The sequence below is a fragment of the Hyla sarda genome, chromosome 3 (genome assembly GCF_029499605.1).
Source record: "Hyla sarda isolate aHylSar1 chromosome 3, aHylSar1.hap1, whole genome shotgun sequence".
NCBI lineage: Eukaryota > Metazoa > Chordata > Amphibia > Anura > Hylidae > Hyla > Hyla sarda.
The window spans coordinates 356,315,495-356,336,242 of record NC_079191.1 but is presented as its reverse complement, the minus strand read 5'-3'; the positions used below and the strand labels follow the sequence as shown (position 1 = coordinate 356,336,242).

At 42.6% G+C, this 20,748-nt stretch overlaps 1 protein-coding gene across 3 annotated transcripts in view; it reads right to left on the bottom strand.

The window, feature by feature from the left end:
- The window catches only part of DTD1 (D-aminoacyl-tRNA deacylase 1), a 147,987-nt gene that overhangs the window by 37,234 nt on the left and 90,005 nt on the right, over positions 1 to 20,748 (bottom strand). The window contains exon 5 of one of the 3 annotated variants that reach the window (XM_056567625.1): positions 19,065 to 19,213. The exons of 1 other annotated variant lie outside the window; for it this stretch is intronic. In XM_056567625.1, coding sequence (XP_056423600.1) covers positions 19,130 to 19,213 — 84 coding nt within the window. In that variant the 3' untranslated portion in view covers positions 19,065 to 19,129. Of the gene's footprint in view, positions 1 to 19,064; positions 19,214 to 20,748 lie in introns of those variants that run through there. One more of the 3 variants, XM_056567627.1, reaches the window with a different exon arrangement.

The following is a 20,748-nucleotide window of genomic DNA, read 5'->3' as shown; positions in this document are numbered from 1 at the left end:
CAATTCCGCGTATGGTGCGGTATGAGGGCTTTTTTTGGGCCGTGATCTGGAGTTTTTAGCGGTACCATTTTTGCATTGAACGGACTTGTTGATCGCTTTTTATTAATTTTTTTCATGATATAGAAAGTGACCAAAAATGCACTATTTTGGAATTTGGAATTTTTTTGCACGTACGCCATTGACCGTGCGGTTTAATTAATGATATATTATTATAATTCGGACATTTCCGCACGCGGCATTACCACATATGTTTATTTTTATTTACACTGTTTTTTTTTTTTTACCGTAAATGGGAAAAGGGGGGTGATTCAAACTTTTATTAGGGGAGGAGTTAAATGATCTTTATTCACTTTTTTTTCACTTTTTTTGCAGTGTTATAGCTCCTATAGGGACCTATAACACTGCACACACTGATCTTTTACATTGATCAGTGGTTTCTCATAGGAAACCACTGATAGATGATTCTGCCGCTTGACTGCTCATGCCTGGATCTCAAGCACTGAGCAGTCATTCAGCGATCGGACACCAGGAGGCAAGGTAGGAGACCCTCCTCGTGTCTAACAGCTGTTCGGGATGCCACAATTTTGCACCGGACAATTTGCGCTGTCATCTGAACTTTTTATTTATACCACATTTGCATATATAAAACTTTTAGATAATTTTTTAATAAAATGTGACAACAAAAGCAGCATTTTTGGACATTTTAAAAAAATTTACGTTTACGCCGTTCACCGTACGGGATCATTAACATTATATTTTGATAGTTCGGACATTTACGCAAGCGGTGATAATAAATATGTTTATTTAAAAAATTACGCTTTTTGGGGGTAAAATGGGAAAAACTGACAATTTTTTTTTGGGGGGGAGGGGATTGTTCACTTTTTTTTTACTTTTTATTTTTACATTTTTCCACTTTTTTATTTACACTTTTTATGTCCCCATAGGGGACTATATATAGCAATCATTTTATTGCTAATACTGTTCAGTGCTATGCATAGGACATAGCACTGATCAGTATTATCGGCTATCTCCTCAGGTCTGCTCGATCTCAGACCAGAGCAGGAGACGCCAGGAGACGGCCGGAACCAGGTGAGGGGACCTATGTCCGCCATTACAGATGATCGGATCACTGCGGCAGCGCTGCGGGCGATCTGATCATCTATTTTATTATGCGCATTGCCAGATCTCGCGGGCGATCGTGGATGTCTGCCATTACTGGCGGGTCCCCAGCTGCTGATAGCAGCCTGAACCTGCCGTGTGTGACATGAGCACCGCTCCGATGCTCCCAGTCATACACATGACATAAATGTACGTCCTGGTGCGGAAAGTACTGCCAAACCAGGACGTACATTTACGTCCGTGGTGGTTAACCCCTTCATGACCCAGCCCATTTTCCCCTTCATGACCTGGGCATTTTTTGAAAATCTGACCACTGTCACTTTAAACATTAATAACTCTGGAATGTTTTTACTTATCATTCTGATTCCGAGAATGTTTTTTCGTGACATATTCTACTTTATGTTATTGGCAAAATTTCACTGATATTTGCATCCTTTCTTGGTAAAAAATCTAAAAATGTCATGAAAATTTGGAAAATTTAGCATTTTTCTAACTTTGAAAGTCTCTGCTTGAAAGGAAAATGGATATTCCAAATAAATTACATATTGATTCACATATACAATATGTCTACTTTGTGTTTGCATAAAAAATTTGACAAGTTTTTACTTTTGGAAGACACCAGAGGGCTTCAAAGTTCCGCAGCAATTTTCCAATTTTTCTCAAGATTTTCAAAATCGTAATTTTTCAGGGCCCAGTTCAGGTTGGAAGTGGATTTTAAGGGTCTTCATATTAGAAATACCCCATAAATGACCCCATTATAAAAACTGCACCCCCCAAAGTATTCAAAATGACATTCAGTAAGTGTTTTAACCCTTTAGGTGTTTCACAGGAATAGCAGCAAAGTGAAGGAGAAAATTCGAAATCTTCATTTTTTACACTCGCATTTTCTTGTAGACCCAATTTTTGAATTTTTACAAGGGGGTAAAAGGAGAGAAATCACCCTAAAATTTGTAACCCAATTTCTCTCGAGTAAGGAAATACCTCATATGCCTATGTAAATTGTTCGGCGGGCGCAGTAGAGGGCTCAGAAGGGAAGGAGCGGCAATGGGATTTTGGAGAGTGAGTTTTTCTGAAAGGGTTTTTGGGGGGCATGTTGCATTTAGGAAGCCCCTATGGTGCCAGAACAGTGGACCCCCCCACATGTGACCCCATTTTGGAAACTATACCCCTCATGGAATTTAATAAGGGGTGCAGTGAGCATTTACACCCCACTGGCGTTTGACAGATATTTGAAACAGTGGACTGTGCAAATCAAAAATGTTATTTTTCATTTTCACAGACCACTGTTCCAAAAATCTGTCATACGCCAGTGGGGTGTAAATGCTCACTGAACCCCTTATTACATTCCGTGAGGGGTGTAGTTTCCAAAATGGGGTCACATATGGATATTTATTGTTTTGCGTTTGTCAGAACTGCTGTAACAATCAGCCACCCCTGTGCAAATCGCCTCAAATGTACATGGTGCACTCTCCCTTCTGGGCCTTGTTGTGCGCCCCCAGAGCACTTTGCGCCCACATATGGGGTATCTCCGTACTCACGAGAAATTGCATTACAAATTTAGAGGGTCTTTTTTCCCTTTTACCTCTTGTGAAAATGAAAAGTATAGGGCAACACCAGCATGTCAGTGTAAAAAAATTTTTTTTTTACACTAACATGCTGGTGTAGACCCCAACTTCACCTTTTCATAAGGGGTTAAAGAAGAAAAAGCCCCCCAAAATTTGTAAGGCAATTTCTCTCGAGTACGGCGATACCCCATATGTGTCCCAAAACTGTTGCCCTGAAATACGACAGGGCTCCAAAGTGAGAGAGCGCCATGCGCATTTGAGGCCTGAATTAGGGATTTGCATAGGGGTGGACATAGGGGTATTCTACGCCAGTGATTCCCAAACAGGGTGCCTCCAGCTGTTGCAAAACTCCCAGCATGCCTGGACAGTCAATGGCTGTCCGGCAATACTGGGAGTTATTATTTTGCAACAGCTGGAGGCTCCATTTTGGAAACAGTAGCGTACCAGACGTTTTTCATTTTTTTGGGGAGGGGGGGCTGTGTAGGGGTATGTGTATATGTAGTGTTTTTTACTTTTTATTTTAGGTTAGTGTCAGTGTAGTGTAGTGTTTTTAGGGTACAGTCACATGGGCACAGGTTCACAGCAAGTTTGCCGCTGGAAGTTTGAGCTGCAGCGCAAAATTTGCGCCATCTCAAACTTGCAGCACTCACTGTAAACCTCCGCCCATGTGAGTGTACCCTGTACATTCACATTGGGGGGAGGGGGCAAACATCCAGCTGTTGCAAACTCCGAGCATGCCCTATGGCTGTCCGTGCATGCTGGGAGTTGTAATTTTGCAACAGCTGGAGGAACACTGGTTTGGAAACACTAAGCTAAGTAAAAAACTTTCAAGTGTTTTGCAACCAAACTTAGTGTTTCAAAACCAGTGTGCCTCCAGCTGTTGCAAAACTACAACTCCCAGCATGCATGGTCTGTCAGTGCATGCTGGGAGTTATAGTTTTGCAACAATTGCAACAGCTGGAGGCACTGAGGTAGGAAACGGACAATGTTTCCCAACTAGTGTGCCTCCAGTTGTTGCAAAACTACAACTCCCAGCATGCCCAGACTGCCCAGGCATGCTGGAAGTTGTAGTTCGGCAATATCTGAAGGATCAGATGTTGCCGAACTACAACTTCCAGGATGCTTGGGCAGTCTGGGCATGCTGGGAGTTGTAGTTTTGCAACATCTGGAGGTCCACAGTTTGGAGACCACTGTATAATGGTCTCCAATCTGTGCTCTTCCAGATGTTCGAGAACTACAACTCCCAGCATGCCTGGACAGACTGAGCATGCTGAGATTTATAGTTTTGCAACATCTGGAACAGCACAGATTGGAGACCATTATACAGTGGTCTCCAAACTGTGGACCTCCAGATGTTGCAAAACTACAACTCCCAGCATGCCCAGAAAGCCAAAGGCTGTCTGGGCATGCTGGGAGTTGCAGTTTTGAAACTCCCAGAGGCAGCAGTGAGATCGCTTTATGGCGATCTCACTGCTGCCAATGAAGATGCCGCACTGCTGCCGGAAACTCACCGCCGGGACGCAGCGCCGCCGGGACCGCCTGGAGGACGTCGCTCGCGCCGGGACCGCTCGGGACACCGCATGGCCGGGTAAGTGACGCCGGGGGACGGGTCAGGGACACTTAGCAGAGCGGTGTGTGTCCCGATCCCCGTGATCCGGACTCACACACCGCGCTGCTAAGTATTTTCATAGCGAAACGCTGCTATCAGCTAGTCAGATTTGACCAGCTGATAGCAGCGATCGCTGGGGGTGGGGTGGGGGATGAAACCCCCCGTGGTCGCACGGTAAGATGGCTGGCTATCAGTGATAGCCACCATCTTTCCGGGCGCTGCGGGATGCCGCGAGTAGCGGCAAAAATGTTCATGACGTACCTGTATGTCATGGGTCGGGAACACCTTGCCACCCATGACGTACAGGTATGTCATAGGTCGGGAAGGGGTTAAAGGGGTACTCCACTGGAAAAAAAAAAATTTTTTTTTAAATCAACTGGTGCCAGAAAGTTAAACGGATTTGTAAATTACTTCTATTAAAAAATATTAATCCTTCTGGTACTTATTAGCTGCTGTATGATCCACAGGAAGTTATTTTCTTTTTCATTTTCCTTTCTGTCTGACCACAGTGCTCTCTGCTGACACCTCTATCGACACCTATGTCCATTTAGGGAACTGTCAGAACAGGATAGGTTCTCTATGGGGATTTGCTCCTATTCTGGACAGTTCCTAAAGTGGACAGAAGTGTCAGCAGAGAGCACTGTGGTCAGGCAGAAAGGAAATTTTGAAAGAAAAGAATGTGGATCATACAGCAGCTGATAAGTACTGGAAGGATTAAGATTTTCTAACAGGAGTCATTTACAAATCTGTTTAACTTTCTGCCACCAGTTCATAAAAAAAAAAAAAAAAAAGTTTTCCAGTGGAGTACCCCTATAAGTCTAAGATTTTCTACAAAAAAAAAAGAGAGAGAGATGTTAATCTGCTGCTTATGAATAAATGATAACATTTAATCTCACTGCAGTCCACTCCAAGAGGAGAGGACTTGCTCACTGCATGCTGTTCTCTTATGGAGTTCAACCAGTAAGGGGTAGGCAGTAGGCTTCTAACCACTAGTGGTGGATGGGGGGAGACACCCACTGTTTATGGCTGGAATTAGAATTTTTCGTGTCAGATGTTTTTGGCGTGGAAATTCTGATGTGTACACGGTGCATTAGAATTGCATTAAAACAGAACTTCTGAGCGAAATTTCTCTGCTGGATTCTGCTCGGAAATTCAGCTATGTGAACAAGGCTTTACTCTGTACGTCCTGATCTGCTAGGACTATGCATAGCACTGCTCAGTATCTGCAATGTAAGGATTGCTGTAAATAGTCCCCTATGGGAACATAAAAAGTGAAGAAAAAAAACAGTTAACAAAAAAATTAAAATATAAATCGCCCCTTTTTACCATTTTACTCCCAAAAAGCATTAAAAAATTTAATAAACATATTTGGTATTGCCGCGTGCATAAATGTCCAAACTATAAAAAATATAATGTAAATGATCCCGAATGGTGTAAACGTAAAAAAAAAAGAAAGCCCAAAATAATTAAATGGGATCATAATAGTCACATATACACAAAAGTGGTACAAAAAAAAAAAAAAACTACAACTACAGATCTCATCACAAAAAATGAGCGCTCAAACAGCCCCACATACGGAAAAATGAAAACGCCATTTGAAGCATACTTATTTTGTAAAAAAAAAAAGTTTGCATTTTTTTAAACGCAGTACAATAATAGTAGAGTGTGGAAACCAACCCCTCCAAAATATGCAAAATTTCAGGTTTCTTTTTAATTTCGTCACACAAATAATAATTTTTTGAGTTTGCTGTACATTTTATGGTAAAATAAGTGACATCATTAAAAAGTACAATTGATCACACAAAAAAAAACAAGCCCTCACATGGGTCTGTGTATGGAAATATAAAAAAGTTATGATTTTTAGAAGGCGAGGCGGAAAAATGAAAATAAAATTGGCTGTGTCCTTAAATGGGCACTGTCACCAACTTTTTTTTTTTTATATAATTTTTTTTATTATTATGGTGTATTTTACAATTGAAAACCGGCCACTAGGGGTCTCCCTCCTAGTGGCCGGCTACAGCCTGGCGTGAGGTCTCGCCTAAATTCGGATCGATGCCGGCAGGGCAATCGGTCCGAATTCATTCAGGCTGCGCTCGCTCCCTGCCTGTTAATCAGACAGGCGGGAGGGAGCACAGTGAACGCCGGGGCTGCGCGCATTGGCTGCTTAGATTCGCGCGCAGCCCATCCCCGCATGTAAAGTGGAGATAGCGCGCAAACACTAATTATCAGTGCCGCGCTAAAGCTCCACTACAACTTTACAGGGTCTAGGCAGGTGTATATATGTTATTTATAGGCAGGCTACTCCTATACTCCTCCTCCCTGGGTAGCACAACTCCTATACTCCTCCTCCCTGGGAGGAGGAGACCCCGGAGCAGCCTGCGATTCACTGATCTATGCGCGCTTTCGACAGGAGCGCAGCATAGATGAAGTGAGGGCGGAAGTCAGCGCCCAGCAGGCGTCAGCGACGTCGCTCCTGCTGGGGAAGCCGGCTTCCGGGAGAGGACAGTGAAGCAAGAAAGAAGATGACGACTTGGTAAGTTGAGAAAAAGTTTTTTTTAAAGGCAGGGAGGGGGTTAGGGATAGATTAACAATAGGTAGGGACAGAAGAAAACAAAAAACAGATGGTGGGAGCTACTCTTTAAGGCCAAAATGGGCTGTGTCCATAAGGCTAGGATTTCCCTTTTTTTTTTTCTGTGTTTTTTTTTTTTACTGTAAAAAAAAAAAAAGCCAGAAAAAACGCCAGTGCAATTTCTTGCGTCTGAAGTTTTTCGGGCGTTTTTGTATTTGAGTGGAAATTGCATTTTGGCTCCTTTGGCGTTTTTTTTTCCAAAATTTTTTGGATACCAAAAAAAAAAAGGATGCAGTAGGGATGGGCAAAAATGTATTTAATGGAATTTTTATTTTTTATAACGAAAATTTAATACATTTTTAATAAAGTGTGTGTTTCACTTTTTTTTTTACTCTATTTTTTACATTTTTTAGGTAGTACTACTACTCCCAGCATGGAACAGTCTGGATGATCGCATCTGGTGTCAGGAGTGACACCCGGGGCGATATGTCTTTTAGTACAGGTACTACTACTCCCATCTCTACACTATACAGTGATCCCTCAACATACGATGGTAATTCGTTCCAAATGAAACATCGTTACTTAAATCCATCATATGTTGAGGGACCCGTGCAATAGTAATACAGTACAGTATAGAAAGTTATACTCACGTGTCCCCGCCACTCCGGACCATCACCGCTGCCCTGGATCGTCGCTCTCATCACGTCCAAAGGGTGTACTCGCTGCTCCTGAACGTCACCGCTTGCCAGGATCGTCGCTCTCCATTGCAGTCATGCACGCCGCTCTTATTGGATGATGGGACGGCATGTGTGCGGCAACGTGATGACGACGAAGGAGAGTGACGGCCATGCAGCGGAGCCCGAAGAGGATGGTCCGGAACGTCTGGGACAGGTGAGTGACACTCACCGGACTTCCTTAAACGGCTATCCGGCAGCAGCTGAAGCAGTCTGCGCTGCCGGATAGCCGTTTATGCAATGGCCCCGACATACAAAAGCATCGCCTCTGAGAGGCAATCGCATGTTGAAATTATTTTATGTCCTGGCCATCGTACTGTACTCCAGCCGGGCAGTGATGTGAATAGAAATTCCCCTCACTCATATTCATATTTTCCGCCCAGAGTGGTGATTGGCCGGATGGTTGCAGCCAATCACCGCTCTCAGAGGGAAATATAAATGAGTGATGTTCTATTCATATCACTGGCCGAAGTACAGAGCAGAGATGCAAGCGCTGTATAGAGCCGCTCCGCATCTCTGCAATTGATAGGACAATCGCATCGGGTGTCAGGAATGACACCCGCTGTGATCTGTCCTTAACTGCAGGTACTTCTACTCCCAACATGGAGCACACTCTGCTCCATGCTGGGAGCTGTAGTACCTGCATTAATAGACAGATCGCAGTGAGTGTAACTTCTAACACCTGTTGCGATCTGTCTATTAATGCCGGTACTACAGCTCCCAGCATTGAGCAGAGTGAGCTCCATGTTGGGAGTAGTAGTACTCACAGTTAAGGAAAGATCACAGCGGGTGATCCTCCTGTATAATGTATAAATGTGGCCAGCCGCTTTTCTATAGTCCCCTGCACTGACTTATATATACACCTATTCATATTTCCCAGAGAGTTGTGATTGGCTGGAACCATCTGGCCAATCACAGCTCTCTGCAGGAAATATCAATAGGTGTATATATATACGGCAATGCAGGGGACCATAGAAGAGGGGCCGACCGCATCTATACATTATACAGGAGAATCGCAACAGAACCCGGGGCGATCTGTCAATCAGTACAGGAACTACTACTCCCATCAAGGAACAGTGTGTTCCATGCTGGGAGTAGTAGTACTACCTAAAAAAAGAAAAGAAAAAAAAGTAAAAGAAAAACACACACTACATTTTTTATTTTTGTCGGCTATTTTTGCCCTGCCCGCACACATAAATTGATCCCGGTTTAAAAATTAATAAAAAATGTTGTTATATAAAAGATAAATTACGTTAAATACAATTTTCTCTATCACTACTGTATCTTTTTTTGTTATTCTTTTTAATGATCCCCTATGAAATGTTATTAAAAAAGGTATCTTCATCATTTTTTTGGATCGCTATAGTCCAAAAAAGAATAAAAAACGCCTGCAAAATTGCCAAAGTTAAAACCCACATGGCGTTTTTTAATCCCATAGACTTCTTGGAATATTTTACTTCCCACGATTTTAGGGGGAAAAAAACGCCATAGGCTCAGTGATTTTGCAAAACCGCCAAGGAGCTGAAAAAGAGTGAAAAAACACCAAAAGGATTAAAAAACGCCAAACTGAAAAATGCAAAGTGTAAAAAGAATTTTGCGATTTCTCATTGATCTGTCCGCAGCGTTCTTTGGTCAAAAAAAACGCCATGTGGCAGAATTGGCATTTTCTTGGCATTTTTCCCGAAAAAAATGAGGTGGAATTCCAGTCTAAGGCATTAAGGATGGCAAATAGAGCAACATTTCTGATGCTCAAAGACAGCCATGACCATGTGCATGGTACAATGACTTAACAGTACAGAACATTTTCTTGACTATAAACATAACCATTGTGTTAGATGTACAGATTAGGTGCCTAAGCCTTCCTGGCAGTCCATACATTTAACACTGTACATCACTGAAATGTTCCAATACAATTTAGTTTTGCTCATGGAATTCCATGTAAAGCGTCAGCACTGGTAAATGAATAGTTTAAGTATGACAATGAAAAATCATAGCTAAGACCAAAAGTGGCATAGTTAATATAGGGATATATAAATATCTGTACTTCTGTCAGAAAGAGGTGTAATTAGTAAGCGGATATACCTCATTCCTCGAATATTCCTGCAGGCATTTATTATATATGTATATAAACATGCACAGCTATTTTTACTACTATTACTGTAGATTGTACAGATTAAGTCAGGTGAAATGGGCAACATTTCCAAGCAGGACATGTATCTCTATATAGAAAAATGTTTTCACTAATAAAAACTAAGCATATTACAGTACATCTAAAATGGGGCATATCGATAAAATATAACACTATAATATACTTAAAGGGGTATTCCAGGAAAAAAAAAAATGTAATCAACTGGCTCCAGAAAGTTAAACAGGTTTGTAAATTACTTCTATTTAAAAATATTAATCCTTCTAGTAATTGTCAGCTACTGAAGTTGAGTTGTTCTTTTCTTTCTGACAACAGTGCTCTCTGCTGACAATGGTAGAAAAGAAATCTTGGCACTCACTTTTTCTTCTGCCAAGTGTGACGGGTTTATTAACACAGTGCAAGTAACAAGTAGACGCGTTTCGGCCAAAGCCTTTTGGCCGAAACAAGTCTACTTGTTACTTGCACTGTGTTAATAAACACGTCACACTTGGCAGAAGAAAAAGTGAGTGCCAAGATTTCTTTTCTACCAGTATACCGCTTTCCGCGTGCACCACTACGGGTCTCGAGTGCCAACCCTTCCTGTTGTCTTTGTCCTCTCTGCTTGTCTCAGGAACTGTCCGGAGCATTAGAGGTTTGCTATGGGGATTTGCTCTGACTCTGGACAGTTCCTGAGACAAGCAGAGGTGTCAGCAGAGAGCACTGCTGTCAGAAAGAAAACAACAACACAACTTCAGCAGCTGATAACTACTGGAAGGATTAATAGAAGTAATTTACAAATCTGTTTAACTTTCTGGAGCCAGTTAATTTAGGTTTTTACCCGGAATACCCCTTTAAGAGCTTGAATATTTTTTTTCACCTGCTATTGGTTTTGATCGGTTAACCATGTGAACAAAGCTTATGTCTTTCCATTACAAAAAAGGAGATGAGGCATTCCACAGCGTACCAAGACTAGGCAACTGGACCACCCACTCCCTAGAATGAAATGTAAACTCATTGTGAAAGACACAATTGATATCAGTACAGTAGTTACCCTTTAAAGTTTTTTTTTGTTTTTTTTTATTTTTTTATTTTAAGCGTACCAGTGAGATCCAACAAAAATTTTGTTTTTTTATATATCACTCAGTACCTAATCCTGACTATGTGCATCTATTTTATATGTGTCTAGCACCTATATTTATTTTTTTATTACACTTTTAATTTAGCTCACTGAATTCCGCTCAAAGGGAGGGGGCATGGCCTCACTGTACAGGTCTCCGCCCCCTCCCTCAGTATGCTGTCTGCTCACATCTCCCCTAGCATTAGCAAAACTACAACTCCCAGCTTGTCCTCACTGACAGTAGGGGGACACAAGCTGACAGTGGGAGGATTTTTCCCTGCACTCACAGCTGTCAATCAAGGAAGTGTGTCCATGACATAGGTGATGATGCATGGACACAGCAGGAATAGTATGTGTCCAAGCAGGCAGGGGGGAGGGGGGGCAGTTGTTTGACTGCCTTTTTCCGTATGAAATACTGAAAATCTTCTAATGAAAGAAATTGCAAAGCCTATTGGTTATACATGCTTTACAACATATCAAAAGTTTTTGTATCGGACAGTGCCCATTTAAAAATAGACCATCTTAATTACTTATTGGCCATGGTTCTACCACTGGGACAGTTTGGCTAGGTCCACGCTACGGAATTTCTGTCTGGTATTCTGCTTAGGAATTTCACTCGTAAGCTCCGCTGCAGGAGAATCCCATTGTTGGCACACTACAGAATATCAGCGGCTGAAATTCTGCCACAAAAAAATGGTCTTATTGATTCTTATGGCAGAATCTGCACCACAGACATTGCTGTTGATGGGGACTGCAATGTCTGCGTGGTCCTAGGGCAGAATGATTCAGTCGTCACTGGTTGCACTAAGAATCTCTGGCTGAAATTTTAACCCCTAGCTAGAAGTAGAAGTTGCTTTTCTCTAGTGTGCTCACTGTGCTTTAGTACAAAAGAACATTTTCCTATAAATTTCCTATTTATAATTTCAACAACATTTGGGTTAGCACTTGTTAAATATGCTTTGTGAATCTTTTCATGTATAAATATATAATAAGGTTCATTTCAATGCTAAGAGACTGTTCACAGCTGGCTTTAAACACTGCTGCTTCCTTATCACATTAACTAATGAGAGATATAAAGGGAAAACTGAGAATTTATCTTCTTACAGACAGGATATATTTCCGGATAACTTAGTCTCAACTGCAAATATGTCCAAAGTGATTTAAGGACAATTACCGTATTTTTTGCCGTATAAGACGCACTTTTTCTTCCCCAACATGGGGGGGGGGGGGGGGGGGGGGGGGGAGTTGTTGCGTCTTATACGGCAAATACACATTAAAACCTGTCCTATCGCGGCGGTCCCTGCGGGCCATCAACGGCCGGACCCGTGGATAATACAGGACATCACCAATCGCGGTGATGGCCCTGTATAACCCTTCAGACGCGGCGATCAAAGCTGACCGCCGCGTCTGAAGGGAAAGTTACACTAACCCGGCTGCTCAGTTGGGGCTGTTTTCGGGACCGCCGCGGTGAGAAATCACGGCATCCTGAACAGCTTACAGGACAACCGGAAGGAACCTTACCTGGCTCCTTGTGGTGTCTGCTCCGTGCCGGGATCCACCTGCATGGCCGGCGCTCTCCTTCGTCGTCGTCGCGCACAGCCGTCCCTTCATCCAATAGTAGCAGCGTGCGTAGCGACGTGATGGCGGCGATGGAGGAGCGAGGATACCGGGCAGCAGAAACGTTCTGGAGCGATGGGGGACACGGCGACATTCGATGGAGGGCGACCATCCAGGGCAGTGGTGACGGGCCCGGAGCGGCGGGGACACATGAGTATTACCTGCTCCAGTGGTCTTCAACCTGCGGACCTCCAGATGTTGCAAAACTACAACTCTGGCATGCCCCGGACAGCCTACGGCTGTCCGGGCATGCTGGGAGTTGTAGTTTTGCAGCATCTGGTGGTCCGCAGGCTGTAAGGTTCAGAATCTTTTTTTTCCAGTTTTCACCCTTCAAAATTGGGTGCGTCTTATATGTGCGAAAATACGGTAGATAGAAACATCTAAGTTTACAGTAGGTTTGTGGCTCCTTTCGTAGAAAATGGTAAATCTCATGAATTTGTAGAACAAGAACAGAACAAAAAGTATCCAGACAGTTCTATAATGTGGTGGGGTGTGTGATGGTAAAAGTATATTATGGATGAGCATACTTCAATAACAAACCTTCTCACTTATAAACACCAATATTGTCTAATAGGAGATGTTACACTGTACATAATGATAACTTTCTTGTAGTGTTTTGCCTACACACGATTACCGCATTTTTCTCACGCCTGTAAGGGACATCACAGTACACGGGCGGCTTGGTGTTAAAAAAATGTATATTATGTAACAATAATAAATGATAACCTATAATAATGATCCACAAAGATCCAGGTGAAATACCTAAGTATTGCATGTTTGCTAATAATGGAAGAAAATGTACAGTGGTCCCTCAAGTTACAATATTAATTGGTTCTGGGACGACCATTGTATGTTGAAACCATTGTATGTTGAGACCATAACTCTATGGAAACCTGGTAATTGGTTCTGAAGCCACCAAAAGGTCATTTGAAAATAGGAAAAAGTGAGGATTAAACAAAAATAAGTAGATAACTAATATAGATAAAGCAAATCCTTATATATAAAAGTAAGAAAGACCTGCTGGGAGCTGTAAATCACGGTCTATGTCAGTGTTTCCCAACCAGGGAGCCTCCAGATGTTGTAAAACTATAACTCCCAGCATGCCCGGACAGCCTTTGGCTGGGAATTGTAGTTTTGCAACAGCTGGAGGCACCCTGGTTGGGAAACACTGGTCTATGTAGAGGACAGGAGCTTCTTCAGGGTCCTGTACAACTATCATGGAGTCCTAAAAAACTAACATGGATCCGCCCTCACCTGCTGTCCTAATGAGCAGCTAACCCTGGTACAGGTAAAGAGCAGTGCCAAACATGTAATACCTCCCTGTACTGTAGGGGGCGCTACCAGACACCAGTCAGCACATACACTTCAGTAATACAGGTGTTTTACCAGTGAATGCCCATTCTGATTGGTCAGTTCTTCCAGTGATTGACAGGTTTCACAGATCTGGACTGTCCGTAGCATTGCATGTTGAGTCTGGTTTCAAGTTACAATGGTCCAGAAAGGAAACTATTGTGTGTTGAGTTGCAAGTTGAGGGATCACTGTATCATTGGCAAATCATTTGGCCCACATGCTTGCTCAGGGGGAGTCTTGTCCTAAGTTCTAAAACAACCAATGGTGTCGATATTATAAAGACACCTCTCATAGCTGTTATGGGGCTCATTTAAAAAATTAAAAAAAAAGGTACAGCTTTGGCCATCTTCCACATGGGTTGTCTGATCCTGGTAAGGGCTTTCTTTATCCACAATCACGACAATATAAGCAAACAATAGAGAAAGGAATTTGTCAACAGGTTATACCATCCTTCTCTCCTGTGAATGATGGCAAGAGAGTGGTGAGGGCAACAAGAATAAAAGGGTCTACCACAACAACAGCAGGGCTCTGTTTTATATTGTGCTATTGGAACGCTTGCGCTCTATGACACGGACTACAGGTTTCCATTTGAGTTCCCTTTTTGAGGGAGGGGGAGAACCCCTTTGCACCTCAGCACTCTGTAACTTTATGTGGTCTGCAATTCATGACGGAGTTGCTGAGGTTCTCAAATGCTTCCACTAACAGGACCTGAATAATGAGATTGCCCGCTAAGGATCACTCCTGTGCTGAACACTTTCTTTCTTTGCTGAACTCTTTAGATAACCCCGCTGAAGTATGCTCAGAAGATCGCCGATAACACTGAGTAATGCTATGCAATAGCATAGCATTATTCGGTGTTAGCAATCTAATGTTTGCAAAGAATAGCCCCATATGGGAACTTAAATAGTGTAAATATATAAGTCTCTCCCCTAATAAAAATTTTAATTAAAAAAAAAAACACATTTTGTATCGCTGCCTGTGAAAAAGCCCAAACTATTAAAACAAGTTTATAAGCCCATACGGTGAATGGTGTAAACATAAAAATATACCAAAGTACAAAATTGCACATCTCATGAAAAATGGATCAAAAAGTCATATATGTGCACATGTGGTACCAATAAAAATTGCTGTATCCTGATCCCTATTTATTTTATGGCTTAAATTTTGTGTCAAAATCTGTATTTTTTTTTTTTTTTTTTAAAGTTTTCCCTTTTTAAAAAAAAGCAGTACAATAATAGAACAGCAAGTTAACATGGGTATAATTTTAATCATATTGACCCACAGACAAAAAGAGAACATGTCAGTTTCACAGTAAAGTGCACTGCGTAAAAATAAAATCCCCGAAAAGTTTCAAAATTGTGGTTTACTTTACAATTTCCCTTCCCAAATAATACAGTATATTATATAATTTTTTTTTTTGCCGACCAAAATGCAAAAAAATAAATAAATAAATAAAAAAAATTATATATTTTTTTTATCATTTTTTTTTGTTTCTGGGTCAGCAACACGTTTCTCCCCGCTTGTTCTAAGATTTGGTCGGAGACACTCAAACTCTCTAGAACATGTCAAAAGTTTTTTGAAGTGACAGGTACACTTTTGTCTATAGCAGGGGTAGGCAACCTTTTGGTATCGCTGTGGCCAAAGTATTTTCGAAGTCTCTTAGTGTGCCAGCAATTTGGGTGGCATATTGTGGGTGGGGTTTGGGTGTGGCTTGCCACTTTTCGATTTATATTGTCAGAGGGAGGTGATTGCTCACAACAGCCATTAAAGTTTTTGTTCAGCACAGGATACCCATTTTAATTCAGGACAACATAATACAGACCTCAGTATCAGACCCCTCCATAATACAGACCCCAGAATCAGACCCCTGAATTAGATTCCTTCATCATACAGACCCCTCCATAATGCAGACCCCTCTATAATACAGACCCCAGTATCAGACCCCTTCATAATACACACCCCAGTATAAGATTCCTCCATAATACACACTCCAGAATCAGACCCCAGTTGCGTCATGCACTAATATACACACAGTTACATTAAGGGACTCACCATTGATTGCTTTTCTGACCAGTGACGGAATCTTACATTTTCTTCACTATCTGGCTCAGACAGTCATGTTGACTTCTTCCAGCCAAAACCCATTTCTGCAGCATCTGCAGGACAAACATCTTAATCTCCAGATTTTTTCAGTGCCCTTCTCTCCTCTACGCAGTCTCCCCATCTTTAGGCCCCCAAATGGTAATAATGTCCCCCCTGGGGTCCTGCACAGTAAAGGTGGGTAGGTTAATATGTCCCCCATTAAGAAGGTATATCCCCCACACTAGGCAAGTAGTTTCCCTATCAGGTAGGTATGTCCCACAGTAATTAGATAGTTCTGGATTATGTAGCCCCCCAACCCAATTAGGCATATACACTCTTAGGTAGGTAGATCAAGTAGGTAGGTAGCCAGGTGGATAAATAGGTAGCTAAGTAGGTAGGTAGAAACAAAGCTAAGTAAATTGGCAGGTAGCCAGGCAAGTTAGGTTGCCAGGTAGGCAGGTAGCCTAGGAAGCTAGCCAGGTAAGTATATAGCCAGCATCACCCCTATCCCCCCCCCCCCCCCAGCCCCAGGCAGCTATGTAAAGTCATGGCCGTAAATGTTGGCACCCCTGAAATTTTTTTAGAAAATGAAGTATTTCTCACAGAAAAGGTATGCAGTAACACATATTTTGCTATACACATGTTTTGCTATACACATGTTTATTCCCTCTGTGTGTATTGGAACTAAACCAAAAATGGGAGGAAAAAAAGCAAATTAGACATAATGTCACACCAAACTCCAAAAATGGTCTGGACAAAATAATTGGCACCCTTTCAAAATTGTGGAAAAATAAGATTGTTGCAAGCATGTCATTCTCCTTTAGACTCACCTGGGGCAAGTAACAGGTGTGGGCAATATGAAAAATCACACCTGAAAGCAGATAAAAAGGAGAGAAGTTCACTTATTATTTGCATTGTGTGTCTGTGTGTACCACACTAAGCATGGAAAACAGAAATTTCTGAGGACTTGAAAACCAAAATTGTGGAAAAATATCAACAATCTCAAGTCCATCTCCAAAGATCTAGATTTGCCTTTGTCCACAGTGCGCAACATTAACAAGACATTTGCAACCCATGGCACTGTAGCCAATTTCCCTGGGCATGGATGGAAGAGAAAAATTGATGAAAGGTGTCAACGAAGAATAGTCCGGATGGTGGATAAGCAGCCCCAAACAAGTTCCAAAGATATTCAAGCTGTCCTGCAGGCTCAGGGAGCATCAGTGTCAGTGCAAACTATCCGTCAACATTTAAATTAAATGAAACTATATGGCAGGGGACCCAGGAGGACCCCATTGCTGACACAGAAACATAAAAAAGAAAGACTACATTTTGCCGAAATGAACTTGAGTAAGCCAAAATCCTTCTGGGAAAACGTCATTTGGACAGATGAGACCAAGATAGCGCTTTTTGGTAAAGCACATAATTCTACTATTTACCAAAAACAGAATGAAACTTACAAAGTAAAGAACACAGTATCTACAGTGAAATATGGGGTTGTTTTGCTGCTTCTGGCACTGGGTGCCTTGAATGCGTGCAAAGCATCATGGAATCTGAGGATTACCAATGGATTTTGGGTCGCACTGTACAGCCCAGTGTCAGAAAGCTGGGTTTGCGTCTGAGATCTTGGGTCTTCCAGCAGGACAATGACCCCAAACATACGTCAAAAAGCCCCCAGAAATAGATGGCAACAAAGCGCTGGAGAGATCTGAAGTGGCCAGAAATGAGTCCAGATCTAAATCCCATTGAACACCTGTGGAGAGATCTTAAAATTGCTGTTGGATAAAGTAAGAGTGGTCCACCATTCCGGCTGAGAGGTTTAAGAAGTTTATTGATGGTTATAGGAAGCCACTGATTTCAGTTATTTTTTCCAAAGGGTGTGCAACCAAATATTAAGTTAAGGGTGCCAATCATTTTGTCCAGCCCATTTTTGGAGTTTGGTGTGACATTGTGTCCAATATGCTTTTTTTCCTCCCTTTTTTGGTTTAGTTCCAATACACACAAAGGGAATACACATGTGTATAGCAAAACATGTGTTGCTGCAATCCTTTTCTGTGAGAAATACTTTGTTTTCTTGAAAAATATCAGGGGTGCCAACATTTACAGCCATGCCTCTATATAGATATGTAGCCAGGTAGAGAGGTAGCCTAGAAAGCTAGCAAGGTAAGTATATAGTCAGCATCCCCAAGTATGTAGGTAGGTAGCCAGGCAGGTTAGGTTGCTAGGTAGGGAGGTAGCCTAGGAACGTAGCTAGGTAAGTATACAACCAGCACCCCACGCCACCCCCATGTAGCTAAGCATCTGGGTAGGTAGCCAGACAGGTTAGGTTGTCAGGTAAGGAGGTATGCCAGGTTAAAAGGTGGTCAGCAGATTGACTTAACCCAACAACCCCCACCCCACACATCCTGTCACCCACCCACCATTCATTCCCTCCCAATGCCAGGATAATTTTTATAAAAACATAACCTATACTCACCTAATGTGGCAGGCAGGGATCTCCTGAGACTGGCCACGTTAGTCTCCCTATTGAGTGACGTCATCGGCACCGGATGGGGGCAGAGTTCACAGGTCTCCTCTCACTGAGATATCTTTCAGCTCTATGTTCCTGTGTGTGCATACAGCTGAAGGCAGCCTTGCCTGGGGATCGGGGACAAAGTGTCCTGGATTCCCCAGTAGCGAGCAAGCTCTTGTTTTGAGCAGCCTCCCTCTGAACCCAGGGCCCCCGCATGCCATGAGTGGCACACGTGTGCCAGGGGTTGCCGACCCCTGGTCTACAGTATGAGTCTACTGTCTATATCCCTGCACCAAAGTTTACACTATCCTAGATAACAACAGTTACTACTTATACCAGTAAATAATATTTGAACCTTAAAGCACAATAGAGACAATTTATGCCAGAATTCAGAGCATCAAGAGGTCGATAATGCATTTTTGGCCAAACGGCATATTTATGATACCCCTATGCCACTTCTTCTTACATGTGCATCTATGCCCTTAGTAACTCCTCGGTATGTTGTGATCTTTTACATCGGACACCTCTTCCACTGCCACATTTAGTTCTGTAACAAGCAGATATGTGGTCTATTCCAGGCCTGTCCTTTCTCTTGTGCAGTATGTAATTATGTTAATGAGATAATTAAAACGAGGCAGCGAATCAGAGAGAGGATACTTTATTTGGTTATTTATTGCATTTACGTAGCACATTACATATAAAACTAGGTCGTCGCCAGCCTGTAATTTAGATCTAGGCTCCACAGAAAATAAAAGGGGGAGTAGTCAAGCTGCTGGTGCAATCATTTCTAAGGATAAAGCTCAACAGCTGGGACGCCTGGAAAAAAAACACAAACATAATCCTGCCAGTTTTTATGCAAACACTTTGGCATAGATATGATACACTGCCGTTCCTTCATTATGACAGATGAATGTTGCTAAAATGTCTATATAGTGTTTCATAGCTGAGTCCCATATTTCATTGATGAACACAAATCCTCGGCACTGGGTACCAAACACTGATTAAAGATGTCCATACACAGATGTTACATAATACAAATATCTCAGTATTTCTCTATAGTTATGAAAAGAATAACCAGTACTTGTAAAATGCTGCACTATGATGTGCATATGACTGACAGAGATAATAAAGGACACATGGAGTGCACATGTAGGGTTTAGTAGTGTATCAAGGTTACTTAACCTGGTCAATGGCATGAAATCCTACTGGCAGATGCTGTCAATTGTAAGATTTACTCAAAACCGCAGACTCCACATAGAGGAATCTGCATGATAACTGTGAAATAGTGTCATGGCTTCTGTCATAAACGGAAGCACCAACACAGGCCTGCACGGAGCATGAATAGCCAGATGATATTGGTCTGTCATGTTTCTTAGTTTCCTGTTTGTCTGGGCTTCCTCTCACATCCTAAATACATGTTGATAGTGAAAAAGGCATAAGAAGAGGCTGATACTTCTGCCAGTGGAGGAGGGATGATAATGGGGGCCGTACTGCTGCCAGCAGGGTAATAGTTAATTTGGGAAGGTACTGCTGCCACTGAAGTGGATGTGGACAGTACTGTGACCAGAGGAGAGGGTGTAAATGGGGACAGTACTGTGAACAGAGGAGAGGATGTATATGGGGACAGTACTGTGACCAGAGGAGAGGATGTAAATGGGGACAGTACTGTGACCAGAGGAGAGGATGTAAATGGGGACAGTACTGTGACCAGAGGAGAGGATGTAAATGGGGACAGTAGTGTGGCCAGAGGAGAGGATGTATATGGGGACAGTACTGTGGCCAGAGGAGAGGATGAATATGGGGACAGTAGTGTGGCCAGAGGAGAGGATGTATATGGGGACAGTACTGTGACCAGAGGAGAGGATGTAAGTGGGGACAGTACTGTGGCCAGAGGAGAGGATGTAAATGGGGACAGTACTGTGACCAGAGGAGAGGATGTAAATGGGGACAGTACTGTGACCAGAGGAGAGGATGTAAATGGGGACAGTACTGTGACCAGAGGAGAGGATGTAAATGGGGACAGTACTGTGACCAGAGGAGAGGATGTAAATGGGGACAGTACTGTGACCAGAGGAGAGGATGTAAATGGGGACAGTACTGTGACCAGAGGAGAGGATGTAAATGGGGACAGTACTGTGACCAGAGGAGAGGATGTAAATGGGGACAGTACTGTGACCAGAGGAGAGGATGTAAATGGGGACAGTACTGTGACCAGAGGAGAGGATGTATATGGGGGCAGTACTGTGACCAGAGGAGAGGATGTAAATGGGGACAGTACTGTGACCAGAGGAGAGGATGTAAATGGGGACAGTACTGTGACCAGAGGAGAGGATGTAAATGGGGACAGTACT